The sequence below is a fragment of the Plectrocnemia conspersa genome, unplaced genomic scaffold (assembly GCF_051122295.1).
Source record: "Plectrocnemia conspersa isolate PC_06_02 unplaced genomic scaffold, ASM5112229v1 ptg000013l, whole genome shotgun sequence".
Classification (NCBI taxonomy): Eukaryota; Metazoa; Arthropoda; class Insecta; order Trichoptera; family Polycentropodidae; genus Plectrocnemia; species Plectrocnemia conspersa.
Window position 1 is genome coordinate 3,536,495 of NW_028277177.1, and position 23,187 is coordinate 3,559,681.

Sequence of the window (23,187 nt, forward strand, 5' to 3'; positions counted from 1 at the left end):
ATTTGAATTCTTTCAGAATTTCAGAATTCTCTTCAACTTAAAAGCAACGAAAGGTTTTGATTTTCCTTTTGAATATATGTATTACATCGTCAAAGATATCGTAAAATCTTTTTATAAGACAACCCTAAATAATAATAATGTATTTTTTTACACAATTTCATTATTCATTCGATTGTTTAGATTTTTCCGCACAAACGAACCGATTTAAGGAACGCCTTTATTTATTTCTCAATCCCTCCTATTGCATCAAATTAATTTATCAATTAATATTTTTCCAACAATACCTGAGAAAATTGTTGCAGACCATCATTTCGTTCCGTCTGTGTGACGCTGGAGGCGGAAATGCGTGAGAAGTTACTCTTCCAGCACTGTATTGTTTATAATATTTTTCAAATGATTAATTATTACTATATTTAACGAAACAAAAAAATGAACAGTTCGATATTTCCCCGCGATCGCGCGAATTTTGTCGCGTTACGGCCAAAAAATTGAAATGTGACGTTTGACGTTCGGTCCGAAGCGCGCGCTAGACGGCCAGTGCAGCGTCCGCCGCGAATAGAGTTCGAGATGAGAATGCGACTGAAGCGGTCGGTGCGTAGCGGTTAACATCGACCACGTTATAACTAACATGACACACGTACCCGCCGCTGCACGTAATCTCGTGCATTTCGCCCGCAAGTCGGGGATCGACAACCTGGCAACCCTGAATTATCAGAGCGCATTATCGTCACGCGTGTTAATAAGGTGTGTTAGACAATGAGCGGTTAGTTATCGATACAATGTTGTTTATTGTACTGTATTCCGCGTGCTTATCGTTAAATGTACTGGAAAAATCACGGTAGAAGCAAAAATTTATTAAAATAGTTCGGAAAGTCGATAGAAAAAAAATACGGTTATATTTTGAAACGTAGTATTTTTATATTTTAAAATATGGTTCTAATATACCTCATCTTATATATAGGCTAATGATTCAAGAAAGATGCTAAAATCCATGGACTAATCTCGTTTCGCTTGCTCTTGAATGACCAATTGATTTTCACATAAAATCATCCCTGATTTTAAGGTAACCATTTATCGTCTGTCGCAACATATTTAAATATAATCTAATAAAACTCTAACTAGATTCCATCTGTGTCTAACTGGCTACGAAGTTACTCCACATGGTTCAATATCTCACATTAACATTGATGTATTTTTGTAGTGTATTCATATTTTTTAACAAAATGTTTATTAGATGAAGCTCATGGATATAAGTTATAAAAAACACAATTTGAAACGTCGTCCTAGGCTGTAGCTGGGGATGGCTTCCTCAACGTACCATAAACATGAATGTTCATAATGCTTTTGGGAAGAATGCACAATATAAAATTCCATCAATTTTTTTATTAACTAATTATATTACATAGAGACTTAACACAATTTAATATGTAAAATCCCCTAAGGCAGCAATATATGTATTACTGTTATGTTGATTTCTTTTAGATTTTTCAACAAAACCAAAAAGTTTATTTTATAATTTATTTTAATAGATATTTCAACTTTTTTGCCCATGCATTTTCTTTCTAAGAAAATAGTTTTCTATGCTTTATCACAATGTATTACTTTATGTATACTTATATGAAAGTTTTTAATAGTTTTACTGTGAGGATTAACATTTTATTTTATATTTTCTAAAATCATTATAAACCCTCCAATGGTTGAGCGCCACCCACTCAAACAGTTCGTCTGGAACGCGCAGTTAGAAAATATGCATATGCATTTTGGACACGTTGACTAGCGAATGCGATATAGTATATGAATTTATTATGTTATTTATACGCAGGGGAATGGCCATTTTCTCACATGTGGCAACATAACATGCATCATAACAATAAAGAAGCAAATTTACAAACTAAACTTTTGTAAATAAACATTTCACATTATGCAAAAAGAAAACTACTTCTATATGATCTATAAATTTTTTTTGTATTAAACAGAAACACGGTAACAAAATTTGATGCTGTTTTTATATTTTCAAAAAATGCTTTTGCAAGACTGATAACAATATTAATAAATATAGTTTTAAAAGTAATATACTAAATTTGTTTTAACGTAGTAACAATACTAAATTAATTGTACAATAATCGTTTTTCGATATTTCATAAGTCCAATTCTCACGACGTTTCGACATAAATGTTTTTCGGCATCCTCTGGAGAATAACTTTCACGTGATTTATCATCTCGAAAAAGTACCCTCATATACCAATTGCTTTCACTATTATTATAAATTAATAAAAACTAACGAATGCAATTTAATATTTTTGTATTGTTACAGAAGCGTAAATAAGTTGACAAATCAAGATGCGTTGATTGATTAATTTCTCACGCTCTATGCAAATGCTCTGATTGTTAATGTTACGACGCACTGGTGAATACTCATACAGTTAAATTTTATAACTCATTATAGTGAGTTGAATAATATATTATATTATCTAATAGATTGTTTAACAATATTATAAATTATAAAAACATCACAAAAGCAATAAATATATTAGGGTTTTGCGATTTTTTTACATATGGAAAAATATGTAACTTTTTATAAATTAACTATAATTTTGGTTTTGTTAACAGTAGTCGTATAAATGATACTATATAGTAACGGGATGTTTTTGTTTCGATATTTTTTTAACCCTAAATCAACAATATCAGCGAAAATAAAATAATCTCATATGCTTGCACTACACTCTCTGGAAGTTGTCCGAACCGAAGTTCAACTGAAGTCGGCCGAGGTCGTCGACTTCCGAGTAGTGGCCACACTGCCACAAATTTCATATGCCGTCCGGACGGCGGCCGTGAACGACGTCCGCACGGCGGCTGCTGTCACGTACAGCTGGCATATTTGCGCGTGATCGAAAAATGTGCCAAATAATCGCAATTTTTAAATTGTCATATTATTAAAATTACGCTACTGGTAATTATAAAAGTTTGTGTGGGCACTCACCAATATAATATCAGTGAAAAGTTTTCGGTCGTAAATATTCAATTTACGCAAAATCTTTATCGGCTTTTGCAAAATGCCATAAGGCATAAAAATTATACTTCAGAATACGAACACCACATCTGTGACTATCCTTGAATTTGTCGCCATCGATTCTAAATAAGAATTCGTTCTGGTGTGCCATTTATTTAAACCGATCTAGGAAAATACATAAGGATGGTTGAAACGATTTTTTTTAACAAAATCAAGTACCACTAATTATTTTTTAATTATTTAATTTTATATGAAAAAAAATATATAATAACGATTTCTGTTAGAAGAATATACTATCAAACATATTAATCCCTTTTGGTGCCCTAAAATATTCAAAGATGTCAGTAAGTGTCTGTTGAAGTCCCCGATAAGCATCTGGTATTATAAATTAACCACGTGACCACGATGCAGCGCTCGTCGTGCGTATTGACATAGGACGCCTACGCGCATATTGAAATTGAACCGAGTTACTCGTTCTATCTCAGTTTGCGAAAAAACATATTGTTATCTCTCTTACTCTCGTCACTTAACACGCAAGAGAGCGAATGGGAAAGTATCTCACCGCTCGCGCTCAAAAGAGCAGCTCCGACTTCGGTCCGTTTGCCGACAATGTTCGGAAGCGTCCGAAGCTGGCGAAGTCGACTAAATTACCTCCACTTTACCTTCCGTTCTCGGTAACCTCGGACAACTTCCGAGAGATTTTAGAGCGGGCAGAACCGAACTCTACGGAAGTAACCCACTATATTCTCCGTCCTTGGCCAACCTTGCCCAACTTCCAGAGAGTGTAGTGCAGGCATGCAGAGTGTAGTGCTTTATGATTTTTAACTCATAATGCGACAATAGAAATTAAAAAATCTGTAACGCAATGGGCAGGGATGCCATTAAATTTATAAAGTGAGAAATGTGGTTCTAAAAATTTCGTTTCGTAAAATTTGACATTGACATATGATATGATAAGTCATATCATATGGAACATCATTATTTGTAATAAAAAATAAAAATATGGATCACCGCCACAGATCAGGCACTTGCATTCTCACATCTGACCTTTAAAATTTCAGTTAAAATCTTGATCTCACTACCAGTGGAGCTTACAAAGTCACCACAGAGAACCAGAAGGTACTTTAGCCAAGCAGGCTTTCCACTATAATCACATTTTGGTCTCCAGATAACTTAAAAACTTAGATTCATTTACGTAATGAAATTTTAAGACTGCGTGTAATTTAAATGTAAATCAAATTATCTTATTTTTGCTCTAGGTACAGCGTAAGTAAGTATTGTACGCCGTAATTATGAAACACATCAAATCGAATGATAATTGAAAAAGTTATTCTAGTCACAATTCCTAGAAGATGATACTTCATAATCGATATAAATTTCCTATTTTAATCAAAGCACCTTGATCAATTTTCCGATTAAATTATAATCATTTGCCATCTACATATATCGTAATGTATCAGTATCACCATAAAAAAGCGCATCACCATAATAATATCACGTCATTATCCATAATTCGTTTTAATCATGTCGAATTAGCGGGTGGTTTTAGTTTTGAAAGATTGCTCACAATGACCGAGTTATTATCGTTGAATTAAGTTGTATAATGTAATGCAACAAATCGACGGGATACTAGCATACCTCTAGGCTGGCTGGGTAATTGCGAAATGTATATGTTCTAGAACGTTTCAAGGTCTCCAATTAATATCTGGAGATGCGCTAGACACGTGTGCAAATTGCCAGAGAAGCTGCGAATGAAGATGTCGTGCTATTTATCATATTTTGCTTTTTTATTCCCACCCCCACAGCTTGAAACGTGTTGAAATATAATTGTAAAGATAGAGTAATTAAATCGTATCTGCCTTTAGGTTTCAGGATACTGAGAAAACGTGTTTCAAACCAAGTAAAATACATTTTTTATTAATATAATTGAACAGTAGTTAAATAACTACTGTTTAATTGAAAACAAATAGATGTTTAATAATATGTTATAAGCCAGCAGCGGTTATAAATTTAATGTAAAAGCTTCCACTTCCATGTATTATTGGCTCCTATGTAGTGGTCTCGTTTTGTCAGCAAAATTGTTGCTTTAGCATTCGTATTGCTTCCTCCGTTTTTTGTATATTATACAAAAACAGAGGAAGCAATACTAAATTGTCAGTCCTTGTTCTTTTATTTGTGTGCATTTTCAAATAGTCAAAATCCACCCAAATCTCCGACCATCACGTGTATGGGCCTGATGATTATGATACTGATTTTTTAACACTAAATAATTTAAGTCATCTTATCAAAGGCTTGAGCATAGTTGACATAAAAGTATATATTTATTATATATACAGCGAAATATCTCTTTGTAACGAATACCGAAATAATGAAATTCCAAGTATAACAAATCTTGAATTTATCCCCGAAAAACTTTCATTGTAACGAAGACCGATCTCAGTATAACGAAATATTTTGATCCAAATTTAAGAATAATGTTACAACTTGAAACAATATTTCTCTGAATTCAGTTCGTCCTTGACTTGGTGTGTGCCGGATGTGTTCACAAGCGACATTGAAGGTGTTTCGCTAACCCTCAAACTTTATTTATAAAACATTTTTTTAACAAATTTTATTGTGTTCATTACATTATCCTAAAAAAAAATGTACAAAAAACGATCTATTTTGTAAGAGGTTATTTTGATGCTGTCATAATCTGTTAATTAAAAATAAAATAAAAATATTTCATATTCCTTACATTCAATATAACGATTTATTTTCGATCTCGTGAGCTTCGCTATACTGAGATTTCACTTAAGGCTTTAACAACAAACTGTATGGTTTTGTTAGTAGTTAAAAAATCAATCAAATGAAACCAACAAAAAAATTGTAGGAATACAAACATAATTTATTATTAATTTATTTGCAGTATTTTTATATATGTAATGATTTTACCAATTAAATAATATGCTCAAAAACAATATATTTAATGGAAGTTAAACTAAATTTTAAGGTATAATTAATTTAGTTTAATGTGTAGGGTAGCGATACACTAACTATAACTAATTAAATATAAATAATCGATTTATGTTCTTCAGCTAACATTTATTTTATAAAATATGAGTACTTATGGTTACTTTATTACATTTTCACATGGTTAAAGAGCGATTTATCGCATCAAAAGCTTGAGGATTTTACTATAATTTATTCTAATGTGATATAGTCCGATTAGCACATTCTATACGCATAATATTGTTTATTAGTATTAAACAATGATGAACATTTATCCCACATGCTCATATACCTGAGGTTAATCCGCATAACTTTTATTTGATAAAAGACGTGAAGCAAATCAATTTATGTTAAAACACGACAATAAGACAGATACAGTTTTTTTCATTCGTTTATACGTTCATTATCCACAAAGCATTTTTCTATAAACACGCCATCTTGTGTGGCGTGATTTAAAAACACTAGTTATATCAATCGTTTTTATATATATTTTTTTTAAATATCTAAGCTATACATGTATATATATATATTTATTATAAATGCAGTGGCGTGAAAACTTCCAATTAGCATGCGAATCGCTTCGAGAAGAAACTGACATTGCAATGTTATTGGTCCAATTGATTCTGCTACGCGACAGGACTTTTAATTTTTGGGATTCAAAAGAATGTATCTGGAACTGGTTCTTGGGCATCTTTGGCATTCGATTGACGTTGAATTATATTAAAAAGAACACAATTGATCTTTGGGATGGAGATGGAAAAAAAAAGTAGAACAGATTCCCTTCGGTTGGAATAAACGTATTCGTCTGCCCAAGGGTAAAATATTCTACCCGCATCATAGTAGTTGTGGGGTTTACTTCTTGTCGACGATAAATACTAAAGTTAGTAATTTAATAACCATAGCAGGCCGTAATGTTTGTTTATGAAGATTTGTTTTTGAAATTGCCCCATTCGAATGTGATTAACTTGATGGCGATTTTGGTTGATTGATTTTTTAGGTAGTTTTATGGCGTATAGGATCGTTGAAAAATATTACATGAATTTATGAACAGCTGGAATCAAGTGAAGCAAAACTATGCACTAATTTTATGATCTCATAAACTAGAACTTTCAAATTTATCAATACTCAAAATAGAAATATTAATATCAAAACGCACTATGTGCTTTTAATTTTAAGTAAAAGTTAAAAGCTGTAAAAGTGACTAATGGTATCTCAAGATAACTGCCTGGCTGGATTAAGGTATTTTGCTAAAATAAGTATGTCGAAAAACGATTATTGTAATAAATTTTTTTTTTTAAATTATCTTATCTTTGCGGAAAAAAATAGTTATACTGAATTATTATACAGATTTGTTTTCGAAGATATTATTTTCATGCTGAACTTCCAAAAGATAACGGTATGTTATTTTTTAAGTACATCTGCCAATACGTTTATAATATTTTTAATTACATTGTGACTCAACATAATGACGTGATTAGACAAAATCTGACGGTCGAAGTGGAAAGGTTACTTATCTCTGGATTAAATTTTTTTTTCAAAACAACAATCTCAAAAATCGATTATTGTAATAAAATATTTTTAAAAGCATGAATGATGTTAATTATAGAAAAAAATATATTGTCAAAAAACATTTCAAAATTATTATACAGATTTTTTTTCTAAAAACCTTTATAATGTTTTTAATAAAAGTTGAAAGTCTCTAATCTGTGGACGCAAAAGTATTATACATTTATAAATTTTAAAAATTATCAATGTTTAGTATAATTGTTTATTTTAGTGTAAATTACAAAAATAAAATACATATTTTTACAGTTGCTTTCTTGGCCGAAAATTACACTTTAACAGAAACAATAAATCTTATATATAATATATACACATATTCCGTTTCGTTGCGAAGCTCAAATAAGCCCACTGTGACTAAAAGTGACTTGACTGGACCAAATCTGACAATTGAAGTCGAAAGATTCGCAAACTTTTCTTTTGACTTTGATGGTGTCAATTTGACGCGAGCTTCAGGCTAAAGTTTAATGAATTTAAAGTGATTTTCTTTCGGTGGCATTCAGATTTTATTTATTTATTTTTTAAAATTGAATAAAGACCATCACGACCAGTGTGTCACGTTGGTCGTAAAAACAATACATAGTACATATTATCAGCATACAAAAAAATAGAAAAAAAACATAAAATAATAAAAATAAAATATACGAACAAGACCAGCTCCTCGTAGCTGACATTAATTAGATCAATGTGCAATGCCAATGTATTAAGGAGCTAAATAGCGATCGTCCTGGTTCTAATGTGTAGCAAAAGAGGATGCGATTATGATTCTCAAAGACTTTCCGGAACTCAAAACTGCAATTTTTTGATATTAGCTTTTTGTCAACAGTGTCCTTTATTAGTTTGAAGAAAAGCTAAGCAACATACAACTTGGTATCGTAGGGATATAATGTAATATAAAAAACGGTTTCCGATTTAAATTCCTTATATAATGAAATTTAAAAAAACTTTTAAAAGTCAAAACTGAACTTTTTTCAATAATAAAGGGTATTTTTCGTTATTATAAATAGCATTGGCAATAGGATTTATCTTTCCTGTATATCTTATTATTGTTTTTGCATTAAATTTTCATGGTGGGGAGTATGTTGTCATTATAATTATATGTATTATTTCTACCAAAAATTTTAAATTATATTTTATCTTTTATTTATTCAGGCAAAAAGTGAGCTATCATAAGTCTTTTCGCGTCAATGTGGTTATGGCAGTCAAATAGCTTACTTTATTTGTATGTAAATATATATTTTAATAAAATTTTACATGTCTGTAATTACAGCAAAAAATAAAAAAAATGTATATTAGAAAATTAATTTTTTTACTGTCCGTATTTTAAAAGTAAACATTTATGATCTACCTTTGAGGCGCCTCATCGAAAATCACTACATATTTACGATCGCATATGTAATTTTATTATGTATTTTAACAATCTTAAGCCTTGGGCACTCTGTGGTTCTCAACCAAACTCAAATTATATCTATTCTACCAATCATATCAAAAATATTTGAATCAATTATAGCTAATAGAATTAATGAATTTTTAAAAAGTATACATTTTTTATCTCATTTACAATATGGATTTAGAAGCAAATCCAATACAAAATACGCTGCTTTTGATTTAATTAATGAAATACAACAACACCTTAATGATAAAAATAAAACTTCAGCAATATTTATAGATTTAAAAAAAGCTTTTGATACAGTAGATCATAACATATTATTAAAGAAATTAAACCATATTGGAATAGTTGGACCAACACTAAATTTATTAAGAAGCTATTTAAATAATAGACAACAAGTAGTAGTAATAAATGGTATACAAAGTGAATATGAGGTGGTCAAGTGTGGAATTCCACAGGGTTCTATTTTAGGTCCATTACTATTTAATTTGTACATAAATGATTTAACTCTATGTAAACTTACAGGAAGGATTCAACTGTATGCTGATGATACAGTGTTAATATATAACTCTAAAACATATAAAGACATGCAAAACAACATGCAGAATGATTTGATCCATATTATTGAATGGATGAGATTAAACAAATTAACAATTAATGAAAAAAAAACAAATTATATGATATTTAATGATGATATTAATATTTCTCTTAATGTAAATAACTCTCTAATTACAAAAAGTGATAATATAAGATTCTTAGGTCTGCTGTTGGATAAAGATTTAAATTTTTATAATCATATTGATTATATAATAAAAAAAATTTTACCAATGTCAAAAATTTTATACAGGTTTCAAAATATTTTATCATATAAAACTAGATTAAGCATTTATTTTTCACACATTCATAGTCATCTAACATATATGTCTTGCGTCTGGGGGTTTACAAGTAAATTTAAAATAAAATCACTTCAGGTGATTCAAAATAGTGCCATAAAAAATTTATTGAATTTACCGTTTGATACTCACACAAAAGACATATATATGAAAACAAAAATTTTACCTATAACTATCCTTCCAAAGTATGAATTAATAATGATAACAAAAAAAACGTTAGAGGGAAAATCAACTATAAATACTAAATTTAAAATTAGAAAAGAACAACACAAATATGAAATTAGATCTGCATATGATCTACACATCCCTCAACCATTTTCAGTAAAGTTTGGAACAAATTCTTTAAAATATATAGCTTTTAAAACATATAATGATTTACCAATATCAACCAGAAATAACTTTAAAGAAATAAGAAAATATTTTTTAAAAAAATTCATCGAACTTTAAAAAAAAAAAAAAAATGTGTGTATATGTTTATGTTTGTATATTTATATGTATATATGCATATGTATGAATGTATGTATATGTGTATGTACATTCTTATAATTTGTTATACTTATTATTTTGATAAGAGTTTAAATATGTTTATTATACTTTCTAATGTATAAGTTTTTATTTTTCATATTTAACATAAAACTGTAATAAAATGTAACCGTAGAATGAGTAATTTTATACTCATGCGGAATTACGTTAATAAATAAATAAAAAAAAAAAAAAAAAAAAAATTGTTGTAGTCGGTTTAACTTATCATTCCTAAATGTTTTCTAATCTTATGGTAATTGTTCGTGACGTTTGTTGTTATATTTATTTTTAAATAATTTACGGTTTCTATTATTTACATACCAGTTCCTTGGCATAAAGCTTATTACATAGTTATTGACTATTTATTATTATTTTAATCTTAACCTTAAAAATCAGTAATTTAAGCGGTATTTTTTTAATCTTACAAAAATACCGGACACTACTATTATTTTAGGAATAAGCAAATGGTAATTGAACTTGGTGCAGTTTAATAAAACATTGATTAAAAAATACTTAAATCATAGCTGTAAGACTGCGGCTGTCACTCGCGATAGCCCAGATAAAAGCTTGATCCCAGCATCAATCCGCACAATATGCTATAAAGCAAAATCCCAACTAGGTAATGCTTGTAGCTGATAATGGGCTAAAACTTCTGATCCTTATACGACTACTAAACAAGAACTGAGTGCCTAAGACAGATTCGATTTCCGGTTTTTTGCAACCAAAATAGACCCCGAAAAAGTTGTAAATAATTTATTTTAAAAACATACATAAATCACCTCATATATAAAGAAATTTAGATACCACTATCAAGCGGTGAAGTTAAAATGGCACGTCTTGGAAGTCGATAACTGGCGTGTCAAGTTGTATTATTGCCGGCTGTGATTTTATGGAGCAGTTGTGGCATGTTTCTGTGATGAGTCTATGCAGTGTCGTGGCTTTTCTCCGCTGCTGTGATTCCGTTTCTCACCACGTTCGAGCCAATTCTGTCGAATTGCAGATGAGGATGTTTAATGCCATAACCACTATGTGGCGAAAAGACTTGATAGCTAACGTTTTGCCTGAATATATAAAAAATAATATATAATTTAAGATTTTAAGTATAAAAAACACATACTATAATTCTGTCAACATACTCTCCACAATGAAAATTTAATACAAGAGCAATATACTTGATAGTTTTATTGCATCTAGTCATATTCAAAGTTTCAGAAAAAATTAAGACAGAAAATTTAAGTGTATACTATTTAGATTAATTTTAAAAATTGAATTATTTGATTTCATCAAATTTAATCATTTAAGTCATAGCTGCTTTATTTATAGTTTTATCGTATTTTTATGGATCAGTTAAAAAAACTGCTTCTCTACTGTGATTGAATAAAAGCAATATAAAAACAAAAATCATTGTTGTTTTTTGTCTTCGATTATTACAATGCTGGTTGGAAGGGTTTCAAGAGTATTGTCGAGCCGCGTATAGTGAGCGACAGAACTATTCCCCAACGTATCCTAAAATTATCGACGATGATATTAATTATTTAACAGCCGTAATCGAACAAGCTAAAATATCATTAATCTTAAATTAAATAAAATTAAAAATAAAATGAGAAAGTAGTAGCAAAAAAAATCTCCGCAAATAAAAACTTTAATAAACAAACTGACTCATGACTTTTTAAAATGGCAAGACCTTAGAGGATAAAAACAACATATCAATAATTCCAGTTTTCCAATGAAATGTACTCAAATTATCACTAAATTTATTGGAATTTTTTCGCTTAAGTTGTAAGAGTTTTTTTTTAATATTTTCCCTTAAATTATAACCAAAAAATTTAAGCTAGTAACTAATTGTTGACATGATAATGGTTATAAACCAGTAACATGTATATTTTATAAAATTAGTATGTCTGTAAAACTCTTAATATTATTGAAATAATCGTATTGAAAAATAAATTTGATGCATATCTTTAGAACCACTGCTCATCGATAGATCCACTACATTGAAGAATCTGCTGCTGGTCCAGCGTTAAATTAGCGTCGATTTGGACGCCGTTCCGAAATTGTTATCGGCTATAATAAATTTGGAGCCAATCCCTCCGCCGTAGTACATAAACTCCACCCATGTCCGTAGAAGTCTCGCGATGTTCATCCACAGCACGAACAGTGGTAACCAGTTTGCCACTATGATTAATCATCGATGATCATGCAAAACGCCAGCTAATGTCGTTAATTAGAAAACGTCCAAACTCGTCCGTCTCGCCTTTTGATACTATAAGATATTATATCGCTTTTATTATCTTCTGAATATTGCTATACTTGTGCATTGTAGGAATTACAAAGTAAAGTTTAATTGAGATTTACTAGTTATAATGGCTTGTAAATTTTCTTCACTCCAAATGCGGCAAGATTACTTGTTGACGTAGCCATTCAACCAGAAATAAGCCTTATCACCGAACGAAATTCAGTGGTGAAAATTAGAATCAAGACCAATCTCGTTTTCGGCCCATTTGCAGAAAGTTAGACGCACACAATGGTCAAGCGGCTTAAATTCTTGCACGAGCTGGATCTTGTAAGCTCGTAAACCAAGATGTTTCCGCAGAATCTTCCATAAAGTGGATGAACACAGCTTAAATTGCTTTGCACGATTGGGAATCGACTCATTCGAGTCCTCCTCAATACTGCGCTCCACAGCAGAAACAACTTATTCGGTGCGCATTGTACGACGTCTCTGCGGATGCGTATTATCAATTAGAGTATGCGTCTATGGTTATTCAAATTACCTGCTCGGATAGACGTTTATGTCGACCGTAAAATGGACGTTGCCGTCGTAGTGGGAACGCTTGTTCCCGAGAATGATAATTGTTTTTGCGCCCTTCTATTGACAAAATTTGGTTTGAATTCATTTTAATCAACCCTCTTATATCAGAAGTCCATAGTAATATCGGTATATATTATTAATATATTATATTATAATATCCATATAGCTATCATATATTCACTGCGATATATATACATCGCATGTAAATAAATATTATAAAAATGTATATCTTCCACTGAAAATGTATTCCGATATGACTTCACTGAAATGATATATCAAAAAATATTTTTGGGATAGATTTGTAATATGGTTCTCAATCGAGTATTTGATTATTCGAAATATTTTCCCGATTTTCAACTAAATAAATATTCGAATAATTGATTCATAAAATATTCGTTTGTACTATCTCAAATGAAATAAAAAAAATATCTTTTTCTATACTTGTGCAACACATGTTTTTTCTCTCAATATATCCGAGTGACTAGTGCCGCTCCAAAATCTATGGTATTGATGCGCGGATGCACCGTTATTTTGTTTCGAAATACGAGACAATGATACACAAAAAATGCTTTAAGCTTTCGAAAAAAATTTGTGAATAGAATGTGTATTGCTTGTATATATTATGACCGAAATTCGCAGAATTCGTTCATTTTAACGAAACATTTATCAACGTCATAAACATGTGTGCGTCGCAATTTTTTTGTGAAGTTCATTTTAAGTTTTTGTATTCGTTGTTTAAGACGTAAAGATTATAGTTCAATCAGTATAACAATTTGATCGCGGTTGATTTATTTCTAGTTATTTAATTTATATGCAAATCTGCACAAAAAACGTCAATATGGATCCGATCTTTATGTAAATTCGATATATAAAATTCGATAAAATTATAAATTTAAAATGTTCTATCATTTTTTTTTAATTAATTCAATCGCAGCTGATCTTAAATCTGATGATTTGAAAAAGCTGAAGTGACGACCCTGATCAAAAAGTATGCAAAATAATAATTTAAACATTTTCTTTTTGACGCTCTCTCTCTCTCTCTGATCTCTAATTATTACTAACCAATAATTATTTTTAATTAAATAATATTTATAGGCATTTAATTGGTTGAATAAATTAATATCTGTAAAAACCAAAAAATAAAAAACGAATATATTTTAATGTTCGATTACTTCATCCATTTTTTATTCAATCTTCGAATAGTTAAAATCTACGAGTAATTGAATACCCTAATTCGAGACTGTTTTTTAGATTTTCTTTAAGGGATAACCTGAAAATTTTTGATTTAGAATCAAAAACGTCGTTTCTGCTTTATATTTTATTTAGATTAATAGTATTTAATAAATAATACTTTTTCTAGTCAAATTCAAGAGTGTAATGTAAAATTGTGGTTAATATGCTTTTTTGGTTTTAAAAATAATCGTCTTTTTTACGTAGATAATTAAGATAATGAGAGCTAATATATATATACATAATTGCAAATATTTTTTAAGTGCGCTATAATCTCTTCTGCAACAAATTCTACTGCAGACCTACAAAAATTCGTAGAATTATCTCAGTGTTTTCTCCGAGAAATCAGGAATATGGGATTACCCGATCGAAGTGCGTAAAAGATTTACTGGAAATTCCGAATGCTTGCTAGTTTTTTTTTATTTTTACAAATTGCTTAGGTGTATCATTGGCAATCGGCACGTAGTTTAAAAACCAGTAGGTAGCTTCAAGACAGTTACTACCAATCAATATTAATATATAAATCTCACTTTACAGTAACCACGTCCATCTATGACCGCGATACACGTGACGACTCGATAATTCCTGAACCCGTCGTTGCCTTTTGAGCGAAATCTGGCGCAAGGAATGGTCAGGCAGTTATTGCACCAAATAGGCAACGGTCAACGGTTTGATCAAATTACCGAGAAAATATAACACTTCCGCGTTGAAGGTCGATGGAAATAAAACGACTTAGGTATAATGTATGTGTATGGATAAAATAGATCAAATAAACTTAAATAAGAAATTCGAGACAATTTGAAAACACTTAGCATCGTAATAATTATGTAGGTAGATAGTAATAAGATGATATACATATACACTACTAAACAATTATTTAATTTTTTATTAAAATTTTGCTTATCATGACAGATTTTCCCACAGAACAGAGAATTATCTAAAACGGCCGTTCCTTACAAATACGCATATAAAAATTAAGCCCGTTTGCAGCGCCAATTTGAATTAAGCGTCGAAAGCCTGAACTGTTACCCAACAGGACCGTACTCGTATCATCACACATATATGTTTCTTATCCGATATTCCGATGAAAAAATTTACAATAAACTTACACTCGTAAATTTAAGATTATTGAGTTATTTGCATGAATTAAATATTCAATACTACTGAAATGTATTTAACAGAAGTTTTTTTAACATTAATAAATTTAAATTGGCAAAATTTCCTTGTACACAAAGCCAATACATGCATTCAAAGTGTTGTCGACGTACGAGTGCAACGCTTGGAATACAATGTCCACACATTGTCGACTTACGAGCACAAAGGATTAATCCTAACTTGTGTTTCAAGTCGATTAATAAGCAACTAAGAAAACTATTGTTTTTGCAAAATAAAAAATCACAACAAGTTTCACATTATATTATTTTAACTATTGATTTTACAACGTAGCCTGCTATATATTTAACTATATGTGGACTAAAACTATTTAGATAAATTAGTAGGATCCAGGTCAAAAAATGTCGGAGCAAAATGTGCTTATTCGATAGTTCAACGAAATCATCCCACTCTAAATAAATTTTAGTTCATCTAATTTGATATGCAATTTGTACTATATATGTTTGTTACATTTTTCTTCATATTTTAATCATTGACCGATTGGTGTAAATTCCCATCGAGCATTCAACATTCGCCTTCGTTGCCATAAATAAGGAAGCACTACTACCGGCGGCTCTTTATAACTAACTGTACCTCCGAATAAGGAAATCTGCCGTTCCGATGATAAGCCGGTCAGCCTGGGAAGCTATCCGGAGGTTATCAGAGCCATCTGGATGGCGCACATGATGAATTAACATCGTTTGCTTCTATCCTAAATGAGAACGGGTTATAATTGATAAAATCCCACTGTCCTAAAAAAGAGAATAAAATCAAGCATCTTTCAAACAGATCTGAAATTATTTTTAATCCATATTATATCAGCTTCCCCTAGGACAACTTCGGTAAATCGTTAAAATATAGTATATATGTATACAGATGCTCATTTTTTATTTCAAAAATTGTTTGATACTCGCATTTTACTGATACATATCGAACTATATTTAAAACATGTTTCGGCAACATAATGGAAAATAGCTTCTTGTTAATGCGCGAAGATGGGCGTGTGGTTGCAGCGCTGGCTGTCGAGAGAGCTAGGTGACGCTGCGCCTCATGAGTTGCCAGCTGTATATTAACTTTACTGAAGAAACTACAAACACTTTGTATGCAAGTCGCGATGTGCAAAAAATTCAATACAAAAATAAATGTTTATCAAATTTTCTTACATTGCAACAAGACAGGTGTTAGTCCAATGCATTACAGCGGCTTAAACACAATCAACGACTATGTTAGTCAGTAGTGTAACACCAGACAAAAATCAGTAATATATATTTTATTAATTATAAACTATTATTTCAGTACTAAGTACGACCTAGCTCGATTTTATTTTAATCATTCATCACAATATTCCTCCGTATGATAAGGAAACTCTAGGAAAACCTAATCTGTGATGATCGATTGGAATTATAATTATATAAATAATCACTACTTCAGAACTACTATAGAAATTGAAAAACAATAGGGTTAATATAGGATTCGGAATTTACTATTTATATACAATTTAAAAAATATATATATATATATATATACAAGACCGCCTGATTTAAACCTAGCCGTGCAGCGAAATTTGTATGTAACTACTAATAGATAATTAATAAGAATTTAATATAAAAATAAATGTACATGCATAGTCCATCCAAGATGTTAATGCTCATCATCGTTGTGTTGGAAATAAGGGTGCATGTATGCATGCATGCATACATATACAGTTTTCCGCGATTTGCTTACACCGATATGAGAACATTACAAATACTAAATCAGGGCTGTTTTAAAAGGGTGACCATACTTTAAAAATTGAATTTAAAATTATAATGTGTTATATTTTTACTATAAATTATTGTCATGTTGTGTAACTTTGTAATCAATAAAGCAATTCCTGTAATATTATATTGGTATTTTTATTGAATATTATATAAAACAGATATTTAACCTGGAGAGTGATTCCAAAACTACCATAATGTTTTTGCGTTAAATATGTATATAAATAAACAAAATTAGTAAGAAAATGACATTTTACATTTTTCTCAAAAATTTAATTAAAAAAAGGAAAAATTAATTGAACGTGTGATTTCACATTGTCACCCTATATTTCTCCCCAATACTGTGTCGATGAGCGCCCACATCTTGGACGGATTGTACGTATATGTTATTACTCTGTTAATTGTAGTTTTTATTGTTTAAAACGTTTCTATGTTATTATATCTATTTAAAAAATAAAAGGTACGGAGGCGCAAAATAAATTTTTTTTTCGGGGAGGCGTAGCATAAAGATTGGAAGCCGCTGATCTAAGGTCTTTAATTCTCAATACCTCTCTCATGTATGTACTTCGTACACTTTAATAAGACCTAAAATGATCTCTAATTCACAAACAAAATAATGAATCACTCCATGTTCAGAACAATTTACATAATTAAGGACGATTAGGACGTCTGCTTAATTCTCTCTCAATTTGTCACAGCTTTTAAACAAATTTTAGAAAGAATCATTTTTCTGTTAATGGCGCATCATTTACGAAAATGATTCTACATTAAATTTAATCATACTCAATACATTCACATGACATTGAAATATTTTGTATATTATTATTAAAAATGAAAGATATTTCCAAATAATTATAATGCTTTGTTTATTGATCAAATTAAATTTACATAATAAAATAAAAATCAATCATCATCATTATCGCTAGAACTATCCTTTTCTTCTTCTCCTAATCGATCCATCAATTCTTTAGCAGGATTGAACATTCCGTTAGTTTGAGCGTTGCAAATGTAGCATCTCGTAGTTTTCTTATAGTTCTTTAAAGCACATTGTTCGCAAAAGTAATGCTTGCATCTAAAATGAATTATTATTTTATTATATTTTTTTTTTATGAATCGAAATATTATGTTTTATACCAACTTGGTAACAACGGGGTCTTTGAAACTCTGTCTGCAAATAAAGCATTTAAAGGGCAGGTGCTCTTCATCACTGTGTATTTCATAGCGACCGTCGTCTGAATTGTGTCCACTTTCTTGTTCTTGTCGTTCCAACTGCCAACCGTGTTTGTAATCTCCTCTGTCGTGCAAAAACTTACAACTGTCTGAAATATAAATATAATTGCAAATAAAATAAGCAATTTAAGTCATTTTTTTAATTAACACTGTATGAACCGAGGATGTTCTCTTCGTAGCTTATACTTTTGCTACTGAATACAATAGGATGATCTAATAATAGATAGAAAATTATAATTACCTCCAAATCCGCAATATCCAGTTTCTTTATAATCTTTACATATATCTGGTTGATAATCCCATCTAAAACATTTAAAAACATATTTTAAACATACAATAAATAACATTTATACATATTTTTAAATACAAACCTGACAGTAGCTCTCAAATTAGCCGGCGCTCTTATCGGACCTTTCCTCACAAGTCCCGAACTCGCATTTCCGGCAGCCGTATCTTTCTTCTTATAATACATAGCGTAATTATTGATACCTCTGTAAATCTAAAATGTAAAAATATATATTATTATTGCTATCGATTATATGTATAACTTTAAAACGCATGTAATTACTTTATCGTCAGCTTGTCCTTCCAGTTCTTTATTTACAGCCATAGCTCTTTCAAATATAGCTTGAGCGTCCTTATCGCGTTCAGTGTCGAGTTCATACGTTGCTGTAGCATTTTGATCTCCTCGTGAAAGTTCCGTGCCTTTAGATTTATAGCTCACGCCAACCTAAAACACACATCAAGTAGTATAAATATAAAAACTACAGTTGGATAAAAGAAATAAAAAAAAAAATTTACTCCATGGTCTTCATCGTCACTGGAATTCTGTCCAATTTTATTTTTGACGGCACTCTTGCTCGTCGACTGTATGTTTGGATTTTGTTTTTTTTGCTTGCGTTGCGGAAAATTAACTGCGCCTTTCGCTTCATCGCTACTGTCGCTCTCTATATAAAAGAAATTTCCTCCAATGAAACATAACCTTAAAATTTAATGTTCGTGTTGATTTTGATAGTTTCGATTATTAATCATGTGTTAAAGATATATAAATATTTGTAAAACCTTCACTGGAGCTAGAATTCTTTCGCTTGCGGCCTTGTCCGCGTCCTTTGAATGTTCTTTTCTTAAAAGTTGTGCCACAGCCAGCGTCGTCCGCCATCTTTTTCGATGACAGTAGTCTTAGAAATCGATTTTGCGGCCATGACTTTTTATCGTATCAATATAAATAATAATTTTAATACTCTGATAAAACAGGGCCGGCTCCGACAAATTTACTTACGGCCTTACACAGAATAAAACACAAAACCCCTAATAATTATTATTTAATTAGAACTCCAATATTAGATGAGATTTTTCTAATTTCACGAAGCTTGATGAATAATTAAAATAAAATCGAGCTAGGTCATGAAAAGTGATTTCAGTTTGGTGTCTTCTATACATCTGTTACAGCTGTAATTGGATTAACACTTACAACGAAAGACTTGCAAAAAAATTATATGTGTGTATATATTTGCCAGTCGTCAGATATCATAAACGACAAACCTTATCACATCTCCAATAACGAAACGAAAATGACTAAATTTTATATTATGAGGCACTCTTTTAACTTCTCTCCTCGCGGAAAGTTATCGTTCTTAATTTTCACTTGCAACCTTAATTCTTTTGGGAAGGGCTTTGATATACCAGTGAAAATCAGCGTATACATTTTAACGCGTTTATTCACACACGTGGATAGTTTCCAATATATTCCATCGAGCGGAATTGCAGCTCTACGATCTATCGGATGACAACTTTGATGCACGAGGCGCTGCTACTTCATCCCGGCCGTTAGCCGTGTATTAAATACAACAATATAAAGCTAAAAATGTTATTTTCTTTTAAAAATAGTGCAGAATTTGCATTCGGAAGTATTTGAACATTATACTTATAAATTGCTGATATTCTTAAAGATTTTGTTTGCATATTTTACAATCGTGCTTGCGGGCTTAACTACACTAAAAAGTAAATATATCCATGAAACTAATATTTTGAAGTCGATTTAAAGCATGTGACGCTTAGTTTTACATAAATACCATAACTTGCAATATAATGTGAAATCATAGGAAAACTCTTACAAGTCTCGGTGAAGATGGTGAACTATTACAGTTTGCGAGATTATTGTATAAATTTTTGCCAAATCCTATTGCTTATTTCTGATAAAAAATATATAGAAAGCGTTATTGTTTAAATACATCTTTATGAGATAAAAGTTTGCTAAATAATCCAAGAAACGTTGGTGATTTTTTTATGTAGCATTTACCTTGAATCATGGCGTTATAATTATGATAGATTTACACAATTAGATTATACAATATTCGACAGCAGAATTAGACGTTAATAGTCATAAGTGAATGGACCCCTTATGCACATTTTTTTTTGTTATGACACTAACATTTCTTATATGGCGCAATTGATGCTTTTAGAGCGAGTATTTACTACTTTACACTTGCTTTTACTGTTGCGCAAAAAGAAACAATAAAGAATACCACCAAGAATTATAACAATATTATAAGATAAGAATGGAGACTCAGCAAACAATCCATGATTGGTCGAAGAAGCAGAGAAGATGTTAGACAGGAAATTTGTTTCTTCGATAAGCCAGAAGGCTGTCGCAGGACTTAACTTACTTACCACTCATACATCATTAATGATTAATAAAATTGAACGTTTTTGTATCACATATTATTTATTTATAATATTTAAAACAAATAAAATCCAGTAGGTATAAAAGTATTTAAACAATTACATATTACATAAAATTTATTTAATTAATAAAATTGAGCTGCAATTTTCATAAGGTATATTAAAAATATTCACAATGTCCCAACATAGGTAACGTCCTTTCCGGTCTTCTTTAAAGTTTCATGCAACTTCTCTGAACCGAGGGAAGATGTAATTGTGACCTTTTTCTCCTGAAGATTAATATCAAATGAGTCTACTCCACCAGAAGTTGATAGTTTAGTCAATACCCTGTTGACGGCGTTCGAGCATCCTTCGCATGTCATCGCAACGGTGAAAATATGTACCTAAACAGTATAAAAAACTTCACTAATAATCGTTATCGTTAATAAATCACACAGCAGTTTGTCATTCTAACACAATTTGATATGACAAATTATCAGTACCAATTCAAAGGTCACAAATACACTAGTATTTTAAGTCTCAAGCCTTTTAAACATATTATTTTACTATTTATATAATTGCAAGGTATACAACTTATTTATAATATAATTGATCTTTGGTTATAACAAATGAATTTTTATAATGTACTAGCATAACTAAATAAAGCATTAAGAAGTAATCTACAAATGGTATTAAATTCCATTTTTGAACTTATATTATATTATATTTTTTATTTTATACATTTAAAATGAAAAAATACAAACCTGAGACATTGTTTGCGGATTTTTATCCAAAGAAAATCAAGCAAGAAATGCTTTAGAATTTGACAGCTTCAATGAATTGATACTAGTGCTGCCAGTGAACAAAATATAAAATGTTCTAAACATTAATATTAACATTATGATCGCTTAATGCAATTGCATTATAAATGCCATAAATAGATTTTATACAAAAAAATTAATATTATTTAAAAATATAATACAGTTAAAGTGTGCAAAACGCTTTGCGTGTCAAATTAATAATTTAAACCCAATTGGATTTTTCCAAAATATATTTTTCATAACCTTGTAGTTATTTGCTAAAAACACAATTTTGTTTTACCCCCTCCCCCCTTTTCTCTACTCTTTACATAATTAAATATTTAATTATTCATCTCATATGATTACACTATTATTCAAAAAGAGAAAATCAGCAATATTCAAGTGGGTTTATATATATTACAATTGCTAAATATATTTCATAATTTGTTTGACGGGTGACAATAAGACAGATTGAGCTGCTACAGTAGTATTTTATTAGGATATAGTTTAATTTACATGTTATTTATGAATGTGAATGGTGGACGAGGCACTACCGTCTTTGTATATCCGTTGAAGTCCACCAAAAAAATATGCCGCCTTTACATCAGTGCTACCATAGTGCCGGTAAATTTTGGCCATAATAAAATAAATACATAAGCCCTTACTATAACATAACGTAATTGAGATTCTCGATTTTTTAAAATAAAAAAATCATTTAATTATATATTTTTTACTTTTGGTGACGGCCGTCATTTTAATTAAATATAATGGACCAAGCTGACCAACGAACTTAGCCGAGATGAGTCTTACTGGCTACGGAGCCACACCCCTAGGGTTCTCAGACCTTAAAACCTTATAAATAGTACAATGAAAGCCAATATTCCTCACAGCGTAATTGCGAATTAATAGCAATTCACACCCCTTTCGTTTCTCGTTCATCTGGCTAATGTAATGATTTAGGGTATAACCAGATTATTTGTTTTCCAATAAATATATAGTTAGACTATCTGCGTACGATGAATAAAAAATACACATTTTATGGCCTGTGTTATTTATTTGAGCAGTGGAGAGAGAAACTGAGAAAGTCCAAAGCAATTGATTTTTGCAAGTTCTTGCGGCTATCTCGCTACGATCACGTCCCAAAACTAAGAGTTAGGAAAATCTGATGATCAACTGAAA

At 30.5% G+C, this 23,187-nt stretch overlaps 3 protein-coding genes and 1 long non-coding RNA gene across 6 annotated transcripts in view; 1 reads left to right on the forward strand and 3 right to left on the reverse strand.

The window, feature by feature from the left end:
- The window catches only part of LOC148227046 (uncharacterized), a 66,924-nt gene extending 66,308 nt beyond the window's left edge, over positions 1-616 (reverse strand). The window contains exon 1 of the mRNA XM_088202593.1: positions 285-616. Within this exon, the coding sequence (XP_088058719.1) occupies positions 285-310 (26 nt within the window). The 5' untranslated portion in view covers positions 311-616. The remainder of the gene's footprint in view (positions 1-284) is intronic.
- Positions 617-16,515, forward strand: LOC148227047 (uncharacterized). 3 transcript variants are annotated; one of them, XR_015812042.1, is made up of 4 exons: positions 617-744; positions 962-1,063; positions 14,946-15,235; positions 15,321-16,515. It is a non-coding gene; the product is annotated as an uncharacterized LOC148227047 (long non-coding RNA). The 3 variants fall into 3 exon arrangements; XR_015812041.1 differs by having other exon boundaries at positions 744-892; XR_015812043.1 differs by lacking the exons at positions 14,946-15,235; positions 15,321-16,515 and adding an exon at positions 2,315-2,643.
- A 1,651-nt stretch (positions 16,516-18,166) lies between these two features.
- mdlc (RING finger protein mdlc) lies at positions 18,167-19,719 on the reverse strand. The gene is made up of 7 exons (XM_088201610.1): positions 19,610-19,719; positions 19,349-19,494; positions 19,116-19,277; positions 18,919-19,046; positions 18,789-18,850; positions 18,456-18,636; positions 18,167-18,389 (listed from the first exon to the last, which is right to left on the reverse strand). Exons 1-7 carry the CDS (start codon positions 19,704-19,706, stop codon positions 18,221-18,223), a joined length of 945 nt encoding a protein of 314 aa, XP_088057736.1. The 5' UTR covers positions 19,707-19,719; the 3' UTR covers positions 18,167-18,220.
- A 1,534-nt stretch (positions 19,720-21,253) lies between these two features.
- Atox1 (Antioxidant 1 copper chaperone) lies at positions 21,254-22,077 on the reverse strand. Its single transcript, XM_088202286.1, has 2 exons — positions 21,973-22,077; positions 21,254-21,612 (listed from the first exon to the last, which is right to left on the reverse strand). Exons 1-2 carry the CDS (start codon positions 21,979-21,981, stop codon positions 21,400-21,402), a joined length of 222 nt encoding a protein of 73 aa, XP_088058412.1. The 5' UTR covers positions 21,982-22,077; the 3' UTR covers positions 21,254-21,399.
- Between the last annotated feature and the right edge of the window lie 1,110 nt (positions 22,078-23,187).

Bases quoted from the DNA above. Each gene is read 5' to 3' on its own strand.
- mdlc (XM_088201610.1), bottom strand. From the start codon at position 19,706: ATGGCGGACGACGCTGGCTGTGGCACAACTTTTAAGAAAAGAACATTC. The intron at 19,495-19,609 runs GTTTTACAAATA...TCTTTTATATAG, and splicing joins GAATTCTAGCTCCAGTGAAG to AGAGCGACAGTAGCGATGAA. The intron at 18,851-18,918 runs GTTTGTATTTAA...TAAATGTTTTAG, and splicing joins AATTTGAGAGCTACTGTCAG to ATGGGATTATCAACCAGATA.